Here is a 10,199-nt window from a genome sequence, read left to right on the forward strand (position 1 = left end):
GCTTCAGGGGAGGGGGTGGCCGTCCTGAATTCCCTTGCTTTCAGGCTTCCATCGGTCTCCTCTTTTATCTGCAAATTCTTTACCCTGGTCATCTCTCAGCTCGCTACGTCGTGTGAATTCCGCAGCCAGAGATCTCTCCCCGGCAGGCCTTATCTGGACCTGAGTCCCATTTCCAGATCAAATGGAAACCTCCCAACAATGAATCGTTACGGACAGGACCTTTCGCAGCACGATAACATTCCCTCAAAATGAAATAATGTTGTCATTTCATCGCCCGTCTGACATATCTACTGCTCGCACTTGTGAATTGTCAAGCGCGGCCGGCCTTAATGCGGTCGCCGCCCCCCACCCCCCCATCGACCAGCGATGGCGGCGCCCGCCCTCTGCCACACTGCACATTCAAGGAGGCTGACGTTGGCTTTGATGGGCTCCACCACACAGAGCCCTGCCGGTTACCCGAGGGCCCGTCCTCCCTCCGAGGCCCCCGACAGGCCGCCGTATCAGCACCCAACGGTGCTTTGGAGGAATCCAGGAATGCTCTTTGAAGTTTTTATTTTTTTATTTTTATAATGGTTTATTTAATAAGGGACAGTGCACATTAATAAAAACTTTGCAGTAAGTTAGCAGAGAGGCTATTTTTTCATTCAGTCCCAATGTGTTGATGTTGATGAAACAAAAAAAAAAAAGATTTCAAAAGATTACAAATATAATCTACAGATAAAATAAATAAGAAGTTTTATTGAGCGGATAACTCCGAGCCATCAGTATGACATGGTGCTGTCCTCTTTAATCCCCCGGGGGATTCCACCAGCAGGTATAAGTTTACATTTGTGCTCGTCCTCAAGAGGGGTTCTGGAGGAAGTTCACATTGACTTGGCAAAGCACTGAAGGTAGTTCTCTATGTTCTGTTTTTCCTTTCACAGTATTGGCTCTCTCATTTGGCTGTTTAAGACTGAAACCAGTCAAAGACAGATGATCTCATCTCGTAGATCGTAGATCACGCTCCCTCTGGAGAGTGGCATTCCGTGGGAGAGAAATGAAAAAGCTCCACGCTTTCTCCTCCTTCCTATCTATCTGCCTCGGTTTATTTCACTCTTTCTTCATACTCCTTCCCCCAGTCTCTCTCTGTCGACTGTACCTTTTTTTAGTATTTTGGCTGGGGCTCAACTGAGAGTGCCTTCTGTAATGTTTGGGTTTGTTTAGACTAGCTCAGGCTGAAGCAGGACGTCTCAACGTGGAATGAAGGAACATTGTGATCGCAACTGAAATAGAAATGTATTTTTTAATAATTTGAAGGCCTGAGAACATGAGAGCGGGCCGTGAGTAGAGACAGAAACGGTGGATGAAAGAAGGAATTGTGAGATGAAAACTTGCCCAATAAAGTCCCTTAAACTCCAGACGGGTGACACATTAAGAAAAGGAAAATAGATGAATAGGGAACCGCAACAAAAGCACATGTTTCCGTTACTCTCATTAGTCCAGCGGTATGGGACGGCACTAATACCCAACAGCATCTCGAATCCCTTGATCGTAGTGGTTCTGATTGAAGCCACATACATTATAGCAGAGGGGATTGGAGCTGCTAAGGAGGCCTATATCCCGGCCTTGATGACGACAAAGGACAACTTCCTCTTGACGCGGCAGGCATTTCAATACGCCCAGAACACTTTTTCCAATTCCTGTTTTTCCTCCACTCTAATCCTCTTTTTTTAACAATAATGTGATGTACTCTGAATGTCTCTGGACTTGTAAATCCCCCTCGAGCCCCACATATTCTGTCTTTGTCTGCGGCACCCCTGCTGTGTTCACTTCATCAATGGGAGTGACATAGACAGCCCCCCTGTTCCTCCCCCTCATTGCAATAATCCATAACTAAGAGGACAAATGACTGACCCACTCTGTGGTGTTGGGGTATGCATGCATTCAATTATGGGGGTGGGGGCCATGCTTGCCAGGAGATTGTTGTTTCAGTCTCAGGCCGTTATACAAACCGTAGGGAAGTAAAGGTATTGACAAAGCCACCTTTAACTTTTGGTTTATCGTGAACCGCTTTGCGAGACATCTTTAGCCATGAATATAAAGAATAAAAAATAAGAATTGCAGCATATGCCATTTTCAGTTGAACTCTAGAAGACTGGGGGTCAACGGTCAAAGTGCAGGGGATAGAGTGTCTGAACACCTGCTCTCTTTTGCCGACAATGACTAATTTATCTCCACCAAATAGTAATTGTGTCCAATAGTTAATGCACATCCATTGTTGTATTGGTGCCCCCCCCCCCCCCCCCTCTCTCCAGCAGTGTTCTCCCATCATGACGTTAGCGATTGCAAACAGGAACACAGGGCAACTTTATTATGCAGATGATAAAACAAACTCCTGTCAAGAGGTTTCACCAGTTAAGTGGATGGATGTCTTTCTCTGCCTAATTTAATGGCATAACGATGTAAGCATGTGTAATAATTGTCGGTGGCAGGCTGGTATGGGTCTGTCTCACACATATCATGGCATGCATAAGATGTTGGTTCCCTCGAAGCTGAGGTGCAACGTCTCTTTCTTTCACAGCATTCAGCTCGGGTAATTAGCTCGTAATGAGTTGAAGTAAGGAGCTGTTTTCGTCCCGGAGGCGAATTGTCGAGCATCTCCACTGTCGGTTCCTCAATTGGATCCTTGAGTTATTTCTGTTCAAGACTGATTATGAACCAAAAGCAAAAGGAGGACAGATTTCGTTGGTTCATACTCGTACGCAGAGCATCTCAAAAGTCAGAACAACTGTCACGCCCACTCCCAACGCTCCTTCCCACTAACTCTCTCTCTCACACACACACACACACTCAACTAGAGTGCTGTTTCATCTCTTAATGCAGCGTTAAGTCTTCCAGAGTGAGGTAATACCACTCGAAGGGGCTCGGTATGTCTTGTTGCTCCACTGTGAACGGATCTTGTTGTCGTGTTGCGACGTGACTGGATGCCCGTCAACACCGGTCGGCCTCGAGTATTTACAACTGGGCACCGATGATACAACATGGACAACAAACACAGGAAGGCTCTAATGATTCTCAGACTCCTGCTCTACGTATCGAGAGGAACAGCAATATGAAAGAAGGTTCGAGGGGGAAAAAAAGAAGAAATTATGATCGTTGTGAGCCAAACCTTGAGATACATAATGTCTGCCTTTGATTAATTTGTGGGGGGGGGAAATAGGAGTTGAGGGATTGGGGAACACTTTCTTCGGTTTGGAACCAAAGAAGATGAAAAGAGGCAGGATATTCAACACAAGGCCTATTTTGACATGTATAAACTCTTCCGAAAGCTATAAAAAAAAAAAAGTCTCATGACGGGGTTCGCTGAAGGAGACGTGAGCCACGTGGAGGCGGAGGAGTAATCTGAGCCCACTGCCAGATGCATCACACATGTGCCGGGCAATAATCCAGCATGAGCAGAATGCTCTGGAGTGCATGCTCCCAACATGCACCAGGAGAAGCGGAGGAGAACGATGAAGAACGATGAAGAACCTGGAAACAATCACAGTTATCAGCACCATTTTCACGGTGCACTCGTAGATTACGTCTTCTTCACGCCTCTTTTGGGAGATGACCCTACGGTGACAATGTTGGCAGTGTCGAGCGTGTATTGGTTCTCATGTGGCCAGGGGATTAATCACAGGAGAGCGAGCCAATTGGCAGCTCGCTCTCAAGGCAATGAGTTGACCATGAGCGATCCCCGCCGAGTGCTCCATGATCACATCGCCTCTTGTGGGACGTTCCTCGAGGGTGAATACAAGAGCGTTGCAAGGTGGAGGCTCAGTGGCGAGAATGTGCTCAGGGTCGGTGCCATTTTTTCAGCGATGGTTTAACCCTCCTGTTGCCTTAGGGTCAATTTGACCACATTCAATGTTTAACCCTCCTATTACCTTTATATTTTCTGACATATTTTACCCGTGGGGTCAATTTGACCCCAGCAATTAAAACCTCCAGAAAATTATAAGAATTAATATTGTTTTCCAAGTTTAAGTGTGAGGTACTTTATGTTTGTTTGTTGACTACCTAAATAGCCCTTTAAATATATAAAAAAGTTGATATTTCTTATATGTTTGACACAGTGAAAAACAGCCTGGGGTCAAATTGACCCGAAAGAACACCGACATTAAACATTGAATGGGGTCAAATTGACCCTAAAGGTAACAGGAGGGTTAAAGAATGAGTCAAATAAATCGTCTTTTTTTTTTTAGCTTATTCCCACCATTCACCCAGAGTGGCACAAAGGAGCTCTACATGTGTATAACATATCTATGATCATCATCGTCATAACTGGGCCATTTGAATCATTCTGTTATGGTGATGTCCTGTAAAACTCATTGTTTTGTTCACCCATAGGAGGCGCTGGTGTTTTCATATGGGACAGGTGGCCTACATACACTTCCACTGCATTTGGTGAGGTTCCTGTGGCTTCCTGCTTTAAATGTTTGTAGCCCGATAGGTGACTGGCTCCTATTGCTAGTCCCCATCCAATCCTCTCCCTCAGATTCCCATTCAAGGTTTTATGTGGCACGCTGTGCTGGGCAACACCGAAACCCGGTCTCGCCGGCGTGGTGGGGATGCAGAGATCTTATATCCTGAAGATACTGATTAAGCCCAGAAGATTGAATTGACGTTTGCCATCTTGTGCTGATGGTCCGTTTACAATACACGCTTCAGTAACAAGTCATCCCTCCGTCGTCATGCTTTGACCATCTTTGGTATCCGTGTGTCCTCGGACTGTGTTGTAAATGTAAGTGCGCGTGTGCATGTGTGTGTCGTTTAGACGGGGATGTCTGTGAATTGACGACAATTCAATAACTTCATGTTCATTTGCATTTATAGCCTCAGCATCTCTAACTGCCCCACATGGAAAACACTGCAGAGTCACCCCGCGCCACCTCCATGTGCGGAAGTCTCATCTTTACTGTCTCTCTTTCACAGGGCAGCGACAGTGAGTACGAGGTGGAACCCAACCGACAGAAGACGCACTCCTTCGTCAACCACTACATCAGCGACCCCACCTACTACAACTCCTGGCGGCGCCAACAGAAAGGCATATCCCGGGCACAGGCCTACAGCTACGCCGAGTCCGAGTCGGGCGACCCGGATCACTGTGCCCCGCCGCCGCTGCCTCCTCTACCGCCGCTGCCGCCCCAGCTCAGTTCGCCCAGCCCCCAGCTCAGTTCGCCCAGCCCCCAGCCTCAGCAAGCCCAGGGCCAGCCTCAGGGTCCACCTGAGGGGCCGCCCCAGGGCCAAGGCAGCTTGTTTAGGCCCAAAGGTAGCCGGACTCCGACCCCCTCCCAACAGAGCTCCAACCCCCCCAGCCAGCACAGCACCCTCTACAGGCCCCCTAGCAGCCTCGCCCCTGGCTCGAGGGCCCCAATCGCTGGCTTCTCCTCCTTTGTGTGAAAAAATGAAATGCTGTAAAAGGACATCAAAACTTCTGGAAATATCTACCCAGCTTGTGTTGAAGGAGAACACAGAAGCGCACAGTTAACCCATTCAAGTCATTTACATGCTTTTGATTACTTTTATTTTTATTTTGTACGCGTTACTGTTCTTTAGTCAACCTGGAAACATGCGGAACAACAATATGAGACTTTTTGGAACACTTTTTTTGATAGTTTGTGTGGAAGTGTGCCAGTGTAGGTTTCTCCCACGAGTTGACACAATACTGTCTGCATCATCTTTTTGCGTTTATTTCGCTATTTGAACTATTTGCATGCATGGCTTTTTCCTCCATTTTTTTTGTTACTTTTCCTTGGAAACATTCAAATGGTAATCTCTTTGATTCTGTACGAAGTCACAAGAATCTTTGAAATCACATGCATATAAATATATATATATATATATCAACATATATATAGTAGATGTACCTAAAAGACAAAATCACGTCAATGCAGAGTAGTGTTGATAGAGACTGAAAACACAATATGACGGAACCATGTTGTGGAAGAGAAAGGACAAGTGTTGGTTTGGACTGGATGTAAAAACAACAACAAAGAGGACAGACATGGATGTGGAACTTCATGCCAAATTGAACACATTTTCAATGTGTTGGCCGGGAGAGGTATGAGCGGACATTGGCGACACAATCGCGGGTTTCCATGGAAACGGCTCTCGAGCCTACAGCACACTGATGCATAGTAAAATCTGACATCTGGCCCTGGCGGGTCAAAGGTCAATGACTGTGCCGTGCCCGAGGGATCCTGCAGATATATCAAATGAGTGTATATCTGTGAACGTGAAAGTGTTTAAGTCGTTTTAGTGAGTGTGTTGTGGATCAGAGATGCCTTGATAGAGAAACAATTATTTATGATATCTGGTACCAATTGTTACTGAAACTGCTGAGGGGCCCTTGACTGCGGCATGGTAATGGCTGGCCACGCATTCCGAGAGCCTTCTTTTAATCCTGACATATGTGGGCTGTGAATTCATTTGCATTCACGACCCATATTTATTTTCACTCTTTACTGACTCATATATATATATACACACACACACACATCAGTCTCATTCTGCAAATGTCTGCCGAAATCTGACCTGAGAGGGTCAGAACTCCCTGAAGTAGACTGGCACGGATACATGTCGGCACAACTGCTCGTCCTGCTAAAATGTTAACAGTAAGAATTTGATGAGAAACAAAGTTTTTTCTTCTTTTTTCTTCCTGCTGGTATAACATTTATCTGCCTCTGCTCACAATCACGGGGCAGTGCTGAGCCTGCGCCGAGAGATGATGTCATTGAATTGCATCACGTCTTTCCCTTTTGTGTAATCAATCACGATGTAATATTCAGGTGTGACTGTATTGTCCAAAGTGTGTGTGTGTGTGCGCGCGTGTTACTACACTTCCTGTGCATAAGCTTTACAGATCATTCACTGTGTGTCTGGTTATAAAGAGATTGTCCTGCAGCATCTGTAAACCTGCCTGGAGTAAAGCCACAGAGGGCTGGCAGCGTCCGGCCGGCCGCCAGGCGCACTCCTAACGCTATGGTGAAGACTCAGTGGTGTGTTCCTAGTTTTCATAGTAAAAGAAAAAGGTTTTAAAAAAAGTCACTTCTTTTCTCTCTTTTTTTTTCTCTGTGGGGTGATTTCATTGTACGCAACAAAAGCTTATCATGCAGAATCTGAATGAATATATGATCACGGTACATTTCTGAAATAAATTATTTTTGAATGTTAGCAGTTCTGGTGCTCACTTGAAAAACTGGATACAGGAGTTCAACTTTTGCCTCAACAAACCCAGCGCGGTGAATAAAAACACAACATAAACACGCCGATTGCACAGCACGTCGTCTGCTCTTCACTAATGACGAGAGGAAGCGGAGGTCGCCTTGATCTAACTCCACCGACGCTCTACATCAACAGCAAATGAAAGAAGGGCTATTTTTCTGTCTCTGTGCACCTTTACTTAGTGTGAAATATCGTGTCACGGGAAAAACCTCCTTACCTTTAATGACAAGTCTTTAAAAAACATCAAAGGGAAGCGTGCATAAATGTGAGAGCACAAAATGTTCCGAGTGTAAAATGCTTTTTAGCATGTTGCTAATTAGTTGATGAAACTTTATCTAACCTTAGTGTTACTGAGGGCAGCACTAAATTGGATCAGTTCAGATGCTGTGAAATCCTGTTACATACAAATGTCCACTCCGTACCTTTTCATCTTCCTCAGTGCTCCACTGTAAATTCTTTAGCTCATCATTCGTTCCTGGGTCGGATGAACTGGCTCAGTGGGCCCTTTAAACCTATCAGGCTACACATACAGTGATACCTATACATGTATTTAAGGTATAATCAGAGGCACACTTGCATGACGGTAGCACATGCACATTGTCAGATATGGTGTTAGATGCTAATTGGATCACATTCGACTTGATCCGGGGCTAACCTACTGAACACATGGGCATGAGAAGAGAGGAGATTAGACCGGATAGGACAGAACAGGGAACTGGAGCGAGCGCGTCCCTAGCGCTAATCCCTTCTTCTTTTTTTAAACACATGGGAAATTTCCCTTCCAACAGAGGAATAAAGGACAGGAGGCCAATTTTTTTTATTTCCTTCCGTCTCCCTTTAGCTCTCCCTCGGGAAATGAATGACAGAAGAGAGCGAGCCGGTGGTCCCGGTTTTTAAAAAAAGGGGAGCCCAGTGTACTAAATAGCTCTGATGAGCTTTGAGAACCCACAGTTGGAATAATAAAGAATTCAGACAGAAGGTGTAGTTCAAAGGAGTTTGAAACCCTGAATTTAATTGCCTCATTTGTGAGCTTCACTGAGGGTGGTTTGGGGGATATGAAGAGGACATACTGGCTGTTGGAGGGGCAAACTAATTTGAGAAAGGGGCCGTTCCCTGAGTGACGTTCATGAACGCCTTTTCGAATGCACTGATTGGTGGATGAAATTGGTTTCTGACTCGACGCACATTACGACCGTCGCCATTTTAGTCGGTCCGTTTGCCCCGGAAAACCTCTCCCTCTTCTTGCAGTTTGGATGGACACCAGTTTCCACAATGTGTGGTTCAAATGAGATCTACTTAGAGGCGGCGTAAAACTGTGACATGAATTGCTGAAATTGTTGGATGAAGTCATTCAGTCACAATTATTTATATTGCTGTTTGTTTCCGCTAGAAAAGAAGAAAAAAAAACGTGTGTCCAAATTTTCTGACTGTAGTCTGCCCGGGCGGTACTCATTATGTAACGTGTACCACAAAGCCACACGAGGAAGCAATGGTTGAATACGGGGCCCTGCTTCCGGGGTGATGTGCCATCAAAGTTTTTTTTATCCTGCATACCCTCACTGAAGTTCTAAAGGACCCAAAAAAGAGCTTCCCATAAAACTCCCCTAATGGGTCCATTGTGTATTAATATACGCCCTGATGATATTTACAGATGGGCGAATGAGGCTTTGGAGTCACAGGAGTTCACACCTGAGGACCAGATGGCTGTTGTACCCTCGCAGGCACAAGCTCCTTTCTGGACCTAAATGAGTAAATGCATCAAGGACTGTACATTTGTTTTGGGTGTGTGAAATTAAAGGCCCATGTGAATGTTATCTGGAAGTTGTCAAGAAAAAATAATTGGAGTAAAATGCAACAAATCAACCCTAATTATCTTCTTGGCTATTTTGAGTCCGTACTAATATAAATCAATGTGTTTGGACCTTAATTTATAGTAATGGGCTGCCTTACGGTACATTTGCCCTAATGCTACAAATCATACATGGGAAGAACATTAATTCCTGCCAAATTTTATGGACTCTACTCACGAAGAACACTTAGTATTTAGTGAGTATTTTGAATCATTAGGCTGTTAGCAGAATGTACTCCTAAATCTAGCCAACATACTATGTACAATGTATTTGTGTCTTGTTGCATGAGTTGTTGTGATCATACAACAATTGTAAGGAAGAAGCCCAATGCACAGGCGTTTACAACACACAGGCACACAAGTCCTCTATTGCAGGTTCTACCAATCACTAAAAAGAAAGACAGGTCTACTGGAATTAAGATAAAAGTTCAACCCCTTTGGGAAATACTTGTATTTCGCTTTCTTCTCAAGGGTTCGATAACGCGTTCATGTCTGTGGTGTAAATATGAAGCACCCTGTGTATTGCCATCAAAGGTGCTAAGTGGCGCAGGAAACAACAAAGTTTTACTTCAGATGAAAATACCTTAATAACTTTTAATTCGGCAATAAGTGCTTTTTACAACTTATTTACTGATTTACCTCAGGAACCAACAAATGCAAATATTTGTAGGGTTACAAGTGTCTCTTTGGTCTCAGTCTATGGAATATTTCAAAAATAATGTTGGGGAAAAATGAATTGCACTCACTTTACAGTCACAATGTAAAATGTGCTTCTTCCTGGGGGCCTTGAAGCGAAGCAACTTTTGCGAGAAAGCGCCACCACCCATTCCACAATATACTTCCTTTTCAAATGTCCAACTAACGTGGACTTTTCGCAACAACAACAAAAAGTGAGGATCTTATTTAAATTAATGAGTTTATTTATTTCAATCAGCAAAATATACAACCACCAGTAATTTAAAAGAAGAAGAAAGGGTTAAGACCGAAAGGGTTAAGGCTGAAGCTATCTAGCTTATAAGTGCCCTAACATATTATTGCTGAAAAAACTTGTTCCAAAGAACCATATATATATATATATATATATATATATATATATATATAC

The 10,199-nt window shown here is 44.4% G+C and overlaps 1 protein-coding gene across 9 annotated transcripts in view; it reads left to right on the forward strand.

The window, feature by feature from the left end:
- Positions 1 to 7,197, forward strand: part of sdk2b (sidekick cell adhesion molecule 2b) — a 251,231-nt gene extending 244,034 nt beyond the window's left edge. For 7 of the 9 annotated variants that reach the window (XM_056429473.1, XM_056429475.1, XM_056429477.1 and 4 more), the window contains exons 45-46: positions 4,372 to 4,428; positions 4,957 to 7,197. In XM_056429473.1, the coding sequence (XP_056285448.1) occupies positions 4,372 to 4,428; positions 4,957 to 5,424 (525 nt within the window). In that variant the 3' untranslated portion in view covers positions 5,425 to 7,197. The remainder of the gene's footprint in view (positions 1 to 4,371; positions 4,429 to 4,956) is intronic. The other 2 variants (XM_056429479.1, XM_056429481.1) reach the window with 1 other exon arrangement.
- Positions 7,198 to 10,199: the final 3,002 nt, after the last annotated feature.

The sequence above is a fragment of the Pseudoliparis swirei genome, chromosome 13, assembly GCF_029220125.1.
Source record: "Pseudoliparis swirei isolate HS2019 ecotype Mariana Trench chromosome 13, NWPU_hadal_v1, whole genome shotgun sequence".
NCBI classification, from domain to species: Eukaryota; Metazoa; Chordata; class Actinopteri; order Perciformes; family Liparidae; genus Pseudoliparis; species Pseudoliparis swirei.